Source organism: Theropithecus gelada, unplaced genomic scaffold (genome assembly GCF_003255815.1).
Source record: "Theropithecus gelada isolate Dixy unplaced genomic scaffold, Tgel_1.0 HiC_scaffold_15987, whole genome shotgun sequence".
In the NCBI taxonomy this organism is placed as follows: Eukaryota; Metazoa; Chordata; class Mammalia; order Primates; family Cercopithecidae; genus Theropithecus; species Theropithecus gelada.
This window is the reverse complement of record NW_020257754.1, coordinates 1,787,792-1,800,027: the sequence shown is the minus strand read 5'-3', so window position 1 is coordinate 1,800,027 and position 12,236 is coordinate 1,787,792. Positions and strand designations below refer to the sequence as shown.

At 40.3% G+C, this 12,236-nt stretch overlaps 1 protein-coding gene across 1 annotated transcript in view; it reads left to right on the top strand.

The window, feature by feature from the left end:
• The first annotated feature begins 3,521 nt into the window (after positions 1–3,521).
• The window catches only part of LOC112617266 (A disintegrin and metalloproteinase with thrombospondin motifs 20), a 205,199-nt gene continuing 196,484 nt past the window's right edge, over positions 3,522–12,236 (top strand). The window contains exons 1-2 of the mRNA XM_025374005.1: positions 3,522–3,609; positions 4,172–4,533. Of these exons, the coding sequence (XP_025229790.1) occupies positions 3,522–3,609; positions 4,172–4,533 (450 nt within the window). The remainder of the gene's footprint in view (positions 3,610–4,171; positions 4,534–12,236) is intronic.

Here is a 12,236-nt window from a genome sequence, read left to right as displayed (position 1 = left end):
AGCACTGAAAATCTTGCATCTTAGGAAGTTTCCCAGTCTCAGGTAAATCATGAAGTTGACCACCCTAATTCCTACCTATTAATATTAGAAAAGCAGTATATATTCAAAGAGTTGTTCCTTTTAGTATGAACATTCAATATTCCATAATCAGCATGAATATGCATTGAGAACATAGTTTGTTCAGTATTATGTCAAGAATGTTACCCGTATTGTCCCTTTTAATCATCTTAACAATTGCATGAGATTATTATTATTAACTTTATTTTAGAACTGAGATAAAGTAGAAAAAGTAGGCTTACATTAGGTAAATTGTTCAACATTATACAGCTGCTTACAGTAGAATTAGGATTATAAAACAAGGTCTATTAACCCCTAAATACAGTGAGAATATATTTTCTCCACATTGTGCCAAAAACTGGTTGCATGGCTTCTGTTTATAATGATTAATGTCTCAATTATAAACCAAACTACATTTTATTAATTATTATATTATATTATTATTTTTAGAGATAGGGTCTCACTCTGTTGACCAGACTGGAGTGGTAGTGTGATGATAGCTACTGTAACCTTGAGCTCGTGGGCTCAGGAATGATCCTTCTGCCTCAGTCTCTCAGTCTCCCCAGTAGCTAGTTCAACAAGCAAGTGCCCTATGCCTGATTAATTTTTTTTTTTTTTTAGAAACAGAGGTCGCACTGTGTTGCCCAAGCTGGTCTCAAGCTCCTGGCCTACATGATTTTCCTACCTCTGCCTCTCAAAGCACTGGGATAAGGTACCACTTATGGAATTCCTCTGACTTACCATTTAACTTACCTATTACCTCCATGAAGCTCAGAGAGATTACATAATTCACTCTGGATTAGCATCAACTTAGACCCAAATCTCTGGTTTCAAATTTCATACATTTCAAAGAATTCCATAAGTGATAGTTCTAATTATCAATGTGAGGAAATAGGTTGAATTAAATGGCATAGATTAGCTTATTCATGACATTTTCATTAGCAGAGTAGGAAGAAAAAAGAGAGATAATGTGAACATCATAACATTTATAGCTCAGTATAACAAAAAAGCATTTGCAGTCAGAAAGGATTAGTAGAAATCCAGCTTAGATACTGTATGACAGTGTAGCGTCTATCTTCTATGAAGTGAGGAAAACAATACTTTTTACTGAACATTGCAAAGATAATAATGATGTAGAATACACATCCCACATACATTTTCATTTATTTAAAAAATGGTGCCGGGCACGATGGCTCTCGTCTGTAATCCCAGCACTTTGGGAGGTTGAGGAGGGTTTGAGACCAGCCTGACCAATATGGTGAAACCTTGTCTCTATTAAAGATACAAAAATTAGCCAGGCGTGGTGGTGAGTGCCTGTAGTCCCAGCTACTCGGGAGGCTGAGACAGGAGAATTGCTTAAACCCAGGAGGTGGTGGAAGTTGCAGTGAGCCGAAATCATGCCACTGCCCTCCAGCCTGGGCGACAGAGCAAGACTCTGTCTCAAAAAAAAAAAAAAAAAAAAAAAAAAAATCCCTCGCCCCATTCTTAGAGCAAGCTGAAAATCAAATGCTTGATTGTAAATACTGCCCTGAGTTACAAAATTCAGTGATGGAAATGAAATATCAAATTTTCCCTGTAGTCAGCAATGAGATCGCCAATTAAACAGGTGCAGTTCTATTTTCTGGTATTTCTAGGAGAGAAGGTATGGCTCCTAATGTGAAGACACATTCAGAGCTGCCATGTAATTAAAATGACTCAATTATAATGTACTGAAGGTAACCACTAAATAGACAGGTGTGAGTAAAGTCCATTTTTGTTTTGTTGAGAATAATAGTATGTTTAGCTTAGGAAAAACATCCCATCAGAAGTCTAATTCTTCGGTGAATGAGATGTCACTTTGTGAGAAAAGAGTACAAAAGAAGGGGAATGATTATGAAAGAATTACTATCACCAAGCTGGGTGATTTCCTTGGGAGATGTAAGATTAAACCCTCTTTCATTGAACAAGATTGTTCCACATTTGTGGTGAACAACAGATGACCAAGTGTATGATATAAAAGTGCAGAGGCATGCCATCAGCGGTCAATTCAAAGAGTGCAGCATTTTCATTGTTGAGAGCTCAGAGGAGGTACTAAATTAAAAGTGTTTTCCATTGTATGTGTGAAGATTTACTCACATACTCCTTTACTTTTTTTCTCATATTCTTTCTCTCCCCTGGTTGGATTTCAAGACAATCTGACTACTCCCTCCCGCTTTGCTTTCATACTGGGTATAGAGAAAAGTAATTATGTAACCAGCAAATCAAACAGGTGGATTTGAGAAATGAGAAATCGTACTAAAATAATTGATTTCGGCTACCACTCAATTTAACAGACACCTGGGGACAACTGGATTCAGAGCCACAGTAATTGTTGAGGAGGATAGTTGTGAATACATGGGGTTATTTGTATGTTATAAACAAAGGGTATATGAATACTGTGGAACTAACAGCAAAAACTCTCGCAGGCAGGGCAGATCCAAGTTTTGTGGGTCTTGACGTTTATATAATTTTGGAGGGCTCTTGATACAAAATTAAGTATAAATACAAATATTAGAAAAAAGAAAGAAAAAAAAAAAACCACAGTAAGTTACTAAAACTTTGGAGACTCAGATCCTTTTCTTGAATTTATTTCGGCAATTACCAGAAGTGCTTGTATGCAAACTCGGCTTCCTCGCCGCACCTATGGCACTCATCAACTCCCAGCAACTCCCAGCACACACAGGGGCCCATGCAAGTGAGGACCGGTCACTGAGCTTCATTGGTAGCATCCTCTGCCTACAAGAACTTCCGCTGTAGCTTATTTTATTTTGTTTGGGAAGCCTAAAAGTACCGTGAAACATAAAAAACAGAAACTTTCTATCTGATGCTTATTTCATCTAAGAGCTCAAAACCCTAGGCAACTTTCACGTACGCCGGTGCTCGCATCTCGCTGGGTTTCATAGGTCCCGAGTTGGTGCCCAGCCGGGCCTTGGGGCTACTCAGCAAGTTGAGCGCCAGCTGGGGCAGCAGGAGGGGACCGCACTCTCCTTGCGGCTGGGTGGAGAAGGGAAGGGGCTGCGCGGGGGAGGGCGAGTCGGGGCCGCGCCTCCCGTTGATTGGCCGGGAACAGCCCATAGGGGCGGGCTCTCCCCGGCGCTTGCCGGTCCGGGGTGGCTATATTGGCACCATTCCTGCTAGGTCGAGTTGCTTCCCCGCGCCGAGCTGAACCTGAGCAGAGAGTTTCTGAGGGCGGTGCGGGGGCAGGAAGGGGTGTGAGGCTGCAGTGGTATGAAACAGCGGCTCAGCAAGTGAGACAGGCGGTGTGGCTAGACCAGCCGGCTCAGGGCCCGCGCTACTGTTCCCTAAGCTGCTGAAGCGCGGAGATTGGCGGCCGGCGCGGAGAGCGGCGGGCGAGAGGGAGGAGAGGGATCTGAGCGCGAGGGAATCCCGCTTGGCGGCGGGCGGCTCTGGTGGGCCTCCCCGATTGGGGTCCCCTGGGTGGAACCATGTGGGTGGCCAAGTGGCTGACTGGGCTGCTCTGCCATCTCTCGCTCATCACCAGGTCTTGGGAAGTTCACTTCCACCCCAGGCAAGGTAAAGTCACCGCGAGACGCCTTCAGCGGCGAAGTGGGGGCGCGGGGCCCGAGTGGGACATGCGGGTCGAGGGGACGAGCGGCTCAGCCCGTTGGGGAGCGCTGGCCCTGCTGGGGCTCCCGAGACTCCCGGACCAGTCAACCCGAGAGGTCGCGACTGTGCCGGGTTTCGAGGAATTGCGCGCGCCGGAGATGCATCGCACTCCTGGGACCACGCGGCGGGGGCGCAAGGGGCAGGGGGGCGCGTGCACCCGGAGGGAAGGAGTTGGCGGCTGCGGGGAGGTTAGGAGGTACTGGGGAAGGAAGTGGGTTGCTTAGGGCCATTAGTGGTAGGGTCTTTGCTTGGGGAGGGTAGGGCAAGTCGGGGGTGTGGGAAAGCAGAGCAGTAACAGCCCCAGTGCACGTGTGTGTGTGTGTGCGTGCGCATCAGCATGTGTGCATTTGTCATGCCCCTGGCTGTACTGGGACCTGGGACCTTTAGCGGGGACGTTTGGTGGAAGAAGTTTAGAGTTGGACAAAGAGGAACGCGTGGGAGCTCACTGGTCCTGTCGCTGTGGTTGCAGAAGCCCTGGTGAGGACCCTGACCACCTACGAAGTAGTGATCCCCGAGCGGGTCAATGAGTTTGGAGAAGTGTTCCCTCAGAGCCACCACTTCAGCCGGCAGAAACGCAGCTCCGAGGCGCTGGAACCCATGCCGTTCAGAACCCACTATCGCGTCACTGCCTACGGACAGCTCTTCCAGCTGAACCTGACCGCCGATGCATCCTTTCTGGCCGCCGGCTACACCGAAGTGCACTTGGGAGCCCCAGGACGCGGGACCTGGGAGAGCGACGCAGGGCCCTCAGACCTGCGCCACTGCTTCTACCGCGGCCAGGTTAACTCGCAGGAGGATTACAAGGCCGTCGTAAGCTTATGTGGAGGCCTGGTAAGCGTCCTCGGGTCCCTTGGCATTTTCTTGGGATCCAGGCAAGGGCTACATTCAGGGAACGGGGCCTCGGGTTTTCCAGTTGGTGGCTGATGACCCTAGAGTTCAGGTTGAGCTACCAGAAGGATTAACACCAAGCCAGAGGCAACTCCTTCGGAAGGCTCTCCGTGGCAGGATGAGCAGGTCTCTGCCTGCTGGGCAAAACCGACCCTCTGCAACGCTGATGAAAGATGCTCTTTCAAGCATCTCTCCTGAAAGTGTCAGACGCTGGAGTGGTGCTCAGGGAGTGGCCTGTGGGACCGCTGTTACAAGTGGAGTGTGGTTTCCAACTGGAGGGCAGGCTGTTTGACTCAGATGTACACTTTCGTGGTCCTATTGAGGCAGAATCCCCTGGATTTACTTAAATAAGTTTGTTTCTGGAATTTGATAGAAGGAAAGGAGAATGAATATACATAAAATGAAATGGCTCTCACTGGCAAGGCCTGAATAGGAAAAGTTCGTTTTGCTGATGGTATGGGGATGGCTTGTGAAGTAGAGTAGGGAAGAGGTTGAATCTGTTCAAAATGCATCATACTTGAAAACAGTGTATCTACAAAGATCTGTTGGTTATGTCAATTATATTTTTGTGGTGGTAATCAGTTGACACATAGCTATACTAACCATAATGTGATATAAAAGTATCATTTTATTGGTAACAAAGCCACAGTGTCTGTGGTTTCACCTTCAATCATACTTGAAAGAAATGCTGCAGTATCAGAGGTTAGTGATAATAAAGATGTAACTTTTTTCCAACCAAGTTCATGGAACCCCAGGGTAAGGACAGTTGTTTTAAAACATATGTAGGCTCACTTCATCAGTAACTCCTCTGACAAATACATATTCAAGAAAAAACAAGAATTAGGAATTTGGTTACAGGATTCTACAGTTCCTAAGTATCTAGCTTTTGTTTAGCAGATACACACTTTTACAAAAGATACTTATGGAAAGGTTTTCAAAGATATTTTTAGAACATCAACACTGTTTATTCTTTGATTAAATAAAAATCTGATAACATTTCTCTGCAGTTCAAATGTAATACTCCTTTGGCTTAATTGATTTAAGATGCCTTCCTGGATGTGAGCTCTTTTTCAAGTGTTTATCTTGAGTTGTTTTTTACATGAAATGGCTAGAACCATTTCCTTTTTTCTTCCATGTAAAATACTTGCAATATCACAATGACAGAATCACACTCTAATATTTACATAGCCACCTATACTTCAAGGGACAAAAAAAATCTCCTTTTTAAAACCTCACATAGCCACCTAAACTTCAAAGGACAAAAAAATTCTCCTTTCTAAAACCTTTCTAAACTAATGTTTAGTTTGTCTGGAAAATCCTAGACTTGCTACCACAAATTTGTCATGGTCAATATGTTTTCTCATGGAAAAGCATTCCAGATGGGAAGGCATTATTGGGAATGCTGTTCCTGCTCATTTTGATTCATAATGTTGATGTAGTTAAATGGTTATTCAGTATCCTTTGTAAAACATTTTTAATTTTTGTGGGTACATAGTAGGTACATATATTTATGATCAATATCCTCCTTTTGAATTCCGAAAGCAGTTAAAGATTTTTGAGTCATAACTTTCTAGTCCCTGTGTCAGTTTGGATACAGTTGCCCAAGTAATCATCATACTTTTTTTGTTTTATTACCTAGTTCATTTTATTAACATATCTAAAAATTAATATTAATATTTTTATAATGTTAAGTGTGAAGATTTTTATTTCCTCATTTATGTGGATAATTTAATGTATTATACAATATATTATGTGAAAGTTAATCAATGTTTATCTTCTTTAGCAATGTACTCATTAATCAAAAATGAAATCAATCATTTGTGTTATATTAATTTTATAATAAAAAATTCAGAACAAAATTATTTAGTTTAGTTGAGGGATTACTGGAAATTACAAACAAATAAAATGATTTGTTCTGAATGTCCTTTTACTCAATTTTTGAAGAGGAAAAATCATCTATAGGAGTCATACTTTTGATGGCAAGTCAATAATCCCATATATGTACTCTGCTTTTGATTAATTTATTGATATTATCAGAAGTTGTTGATGAAACATTTAAACATTTCTTTTCGTATCTCCATAACTCAGCTTTATTTTACATAATTTCTCTGTATTGTATAAGGCTTAGTTGCATACTTCAATCATTATAGAGAAAGAAATTTTCTAGTAACATTGGAAATAACTAGAGGTACCAATATCTCCATTTTTTTCAGTAGTGTGATCATAACCAATTGTAAGTCTAAATTAATGATGAGATTATTGACTTTTTAAAAATTTTGCATTTTTTAGTATTAGCACTAAAATGGATATTAGCTATGTATTTATGATTATATATATTTATTTCTACCCTGACTCTATGATTAAATTTCTTTGGATTAATAGTTTCATGAAACAGTAGAACCTGGTAGATTTTAGAATTCACTTGTAGTTATACCAGATTCCTCTTTTTAGTCTCAGATCAGCCTTTAGTCTTTGTATCTAGGTAAACTGTAGTATCTGAAGCCTGGACCAGCTGAGTTGTTTGCAGATCAATGTTGATACAAAGCTTGGGAATTCAATAATGCTAACCTGATGGCTCTGCTCCTACTTGCTTCCTAATTTATCTTTGTCACCTTGTGTACTTGATAATCTGGCTTTGGTCTCTCAGTCCATGAAACATTAAGGTTGAAGTTTGCTGAAGGATTCTCAGAGCCAGTCTTATTAATTTAGAGATGTTCTATTCTTTTTCTAGTTGCTTTTTGCTTTTCTTTAGTTTTGCTTTTAATCATGAATGGATGTTGTATTTTATTAAATGCTTTTCCTGAATATATTGAAATGAGCATTCAATCTCATTTTTTTTTCTGCTAATGGATATTGTTTTATATATTGGTGGATTTAAGAGTTCATTGAACATTGATGGAAACTGACTATATACAGGGTCATAACGTGTTATGAGGTCTTTGTATTGTTTGGGAGAGGGGTGAGGAAGTTGTACCATCCTTCAGTTCCTCAAGTGACTGGTGATGTTCTTTGTGCTATAGTTTCATTGTACTTTTCTATTAACGGCAGCTGATTTCTGGGCCTGAGAACTTATGGCCTTTTTCCTCCTTGCTCAGTGGCAGCTCACTGGTCTTGACTCATCCTCCTCTGGACTCTCACTAGTGCTGTATATCCCTCTGAATTCTGGCTGTAATATCCATTTGATTTCTTGTCTCAGTAATTCATTGTGCAGCCTTCAAATACAAAGTCTTGCTGCATCACCTTCTCTAGGTAAACTGGTTTGGTGATGCTATTGCTATTCTTGCAGACTCCTCTAAAGGCCTCGAGTCCTCTATGGCATTTGAGATCAAGAGGGATTCAGTTCCTCTCTTTGTCAAACTCTTCTACACCTCTAAATTTGATGTGTATAGGGAACCCTTTCAGAGGGTTCCTTCCTTGAGTCCCACATAGTCAGCACCGTGGAACACCTCTTTGGGCAGTCCCTTTAAACAATGCAATATGCCTTCTGTTTCGGGGATTTTAAACCCCCAGTGGAGAAGTTAATGTGCATGCATCTTGCCATCTGTTTTCTTTGCCTCCATTGCCCTTTTTTTCCCCCCAGTATCTACTGAGTTTCCTTTTCACATCTCATTTAATTGACCTACTGCCTTCCATCTTCCCAACTGAGGTAGAGTCTCTCCTTCCCTTCTCTGGTGGCGGCTGGAGAATGTGACTTTTAGAGAAAAAGAATGAAAAGTAAATCAAATTAATATTTTCAAAATATCTCTGTACAACCATTTGTTAAGTTGACACCCCAATGTATTTATTGATTCGGTTTAGTTTCTAGTGTTGAATTAACCCCAAACATGTGAACTAATACTTTCTCCTAATTTCTATATGGTTAAATTTCACCCACTTTTAGAAGTTTTGATATTTATGTTTTTCTCTGAACCATAACCAGTATTGTTTAATTTTTTTCCTAAGTGTTTTGAGCCCAAGAACCAGAAGAGTCTAAGAGTCTGGCAGAAATTTTCTTTGTTTAACATGTATGTAATTCTTGCTTTTCTCATCTTTTCTTCACTATAATTTTATTTCCCATAAGCATAAGTATTTATTCATCCCATGATTCAAACATTTCTGAATAGAGATTTATTTATACATTTCCAAGATCTATAAAAGGTATAAAAATGGAATGGAATCATAAAATTATCTATAAGTAATGTAACGGCTAATCAAACTCTCTGTTTTTAATCCATTGATAGGCTACCATAGCATGTATAGTTACCAGGACTTAATATCCCTATATTCAACTCTAAACTTCTTTTTTATGGTCATGTTATTTATCATCTCATAATGTTGATAAATAATCTTGCCAAAGTATTTAGAGATCAGTATTTAATAAGCTGGCATATACTTCTCAGGGTAGAATGGACAAACTTTACACAGGTTGTTTCTGACAATCCCTCGTGCTTCTGGTAGCCCTTTTCTCATATTACCTAGGGTGTTCATGTCTTCCCAAGGTCCCCAGGAATTAACTCAACTGCCTAGACAGTTAACTTCACTATTTCTTGGTGGGATTTGAGGCAATGCTGTCTTTCTGGTTGAAGGAAACAGTTTCCAGATGTCATAACACCAGACATTGCATCTGACTTATACAGTATTCTCATGGAGTAGCTTGTCATGGCCGTGTGTACTTTTGAAGTTTCTCACATGAACCATTCTGCAACATGTCAAGCACTACCTCCCTGATGACTGATTATTGAGTAACTTCTTGTTCAGACAGGAAATAAAAATATAGAAATAGTGTTTTTACTCTTTTTTTGTGTATTCTGGCAAATTTTTAGTTTTTTTTATTTCCAAACTTTCTATTTTCCCAGAACTAATATAGCCATGGATTATTACACATGCCATTCTGTATTCATATTTTTTCTTATTGGGGAAACTAATAAGAACCTCTTTTGGTATTGACTGCAATACTAGTCAAACAGCAGTATAGAAAATTTCCTATGCTGTTCTTTTAACATTCTAGTGTGTGTTAGTCCAGGTCTTTCAAGAGGCAGATGCAAAGATAAGTGTTTATTTAGGGGAAGTGTCTGTGTTAGAGAAACTAAGGAGAAAGCTGGAGAGAGACTTACATAGGGAAAAAAGGGATGAGAATATTGGATAGTAGCATTCTAGACTGCTGGGCAGTCCAAGCAAAGTTGAGCAAAGCCATCCTTGAGCCAGACTTGGCCAGAATAAGAGTCCATGGCTCTCAAGAACAGGTCTGCCATGGTATCCCTACCATACTCAGTTACTGACAGGGAGAAGCCCTTGGGAGCTATGGCCAGGGTGCAAACACTATGATGGATTTCAAGGTGCCCTTGCTAAAGTGGATAGCATAAAAAGTGCTGTGTAAACCTTGAGGAATGGAATAATCAAGGAAGGAGTGATTAAGAGAGTTGTGAGACTTGTGCTGAGCAAGACTTCTCAACTGGACTTTGAGGAATGAATAAATGTGGATATGAAAATTCAAGGGCTTCCTGTGGATCTGTGCATCTGAAAAACAGGGTAGTTTGGGTAGTGAGGGTTTAAGGCCAAGGTTGGAATGGGATTATTAAGGTCCTGAAATGCACTGTAAAGGAATGAGGATTTGAACAGTATGTGGTAGGTGTGTTCCATGTGTAAGGAGGCACATCTCCTCTTATGCAACATTGTGCAGGGTACAGGGGAGGCAGTGAGTCACTGGGAAGACCAGTGTGGTAGTCTACTACCCTACAGTGGATAAGGAAGAGATGCTATTTAAAGTAATGTTGCAGTGGGGAAGGAGAAGAGTGGGTACCTATGGAAGGTATGCTACTGCAGACCAGTGTTTCCTTACTGGGAGCAGTTTTGTCCCTCAGAAGATATTTGTCATTGTCTGGAGACAATTTTAGTTGTCGCAACTGTGGGTCCATTGAGGTGAGCATGTTACTGGCAGAGCATGGGTAGAGGCCAGCAACATCCCACAATGCACAGCACAGCCTCCTGCAACAAAGAATTGTCAAGCTGTCCGTAGTGCTGAAGTGGAGCAGCCTTGCAGGAGACCCCTTAGAATTTTGGAACATTGGTGAAGGAGACCAGAAAGATTTAAATGACTCTGGCTTAAATGACTGAATAATCTTGTGGCTGTTAACCAAAAAAGGCAATGACAGAAGTGGCAAGAAAGGTAATTATTCTGGAAACACTTGTTTGATTCTGTCACAGATTTACTCTAATCTTCATAATTGCTTGAGTTTGTATTTGCTCTTCTTTCTGTATAGAATGTCTTTTCCCTCAACCTCTTACTGATCCTTCTTGATCCATTTTGAGCTGCCTTCCTTTTTCCCTGATCTTCTCTTGGCAAAATTGACCCAGACTTCCTTGTTGTACCAGTTGACGTTTTATGCACATGTACTCTCATTGCATATTAAATTAAAGTTATTTTTCTGCATTTCTATTTCATTTATAGAATTAGCAGGTAGAAAATGATAGTCATATTTCTTTTAGCACCTAATATAACATATGGAATTGCTCAATACATGTATTATGAGTAAGATAAGCAGCTAACTTTTATTTATATATGCCAAATATTTAGCTAGCTTATCTTTACATCAATCATTTGATTCAGGAAAATTATTTTACCAGTTTTAGTTAAAGTGCTTGGGCATATTTGAGAAATTTTGTATTGACTAAATCTTTTCAGATGATACGTAAGTTAATCATGTTCCATTTATTAGTTCATTCATTTAAGCTCACATCACATCCTTGTTTTTTGTGGCTTTATTTCTGTTGCAATTATTGTAATTACTGTTTAATATGAAATATATTTAAGCTGTCCAACTCATACTAATATGCAGAGGAAGAAACACATTGTTAATTTGTTAACAAATACTTATCAGTCATTTATTATCTAACAGCCACTCTTAGGTTTTGGTGGTACAGTTATGTGTTTTCTATTGGAAAAATACTGTGTTTATTAATTATAAATATGTTTATGAGCTATATAATTTATAACTATAGTAAGAGTGTGGAGAAGGTATACTGGATCTTGACTTTCTCAGCCCAAAGGTGGCACAAACCAAATTTATGTATATTCTATTGAGGAGAACTAGTTGCCTGGTTCTACCTAGAAGTAAAAAGACTGGAAAATGAGGGGCATTGATTTTTCCTAGGAGAAAGAAAGGAACACCCATATTGGTGATCACCAATAGTCTTTACTACAGGCTGCCCTTCTGTTTGCCAAACAGATCACACATCAAACATACTTTTCTTGTCTATAAGGAGAAAACTCAAAGTTCCCACAGGGGCACTGACTCTGGCTAAATGTCCAGGATCTCTGGATAATGCAGTCTTCTCCATAAAGTCAAGTTGTGGCTCTCCGTAGCTTGGAAAAATATGAATTAAAAAGATAAATTATCTTCAGCTACCAGCCAAGTATACAGCATGACCAGCATGATTGCCACCCTAACCTCAACTTGCTACAGAAAGAAGAATAGGAGACACCTAATAATCACTGATATTTAGCAGTTTTTGACTCCTGAAGAGGAGTTGTGGAGACTCACTACTCTGGAAGGAGAGAAGCTCCTTGATTACTTTTCTTTCTTTTTTTCTTTGAGACAAGACCTTGCTCTGTTGCCCAGGATGGAGTGCATTGGCATGATAATAATTTACTGCAGCCTTGAACTGTT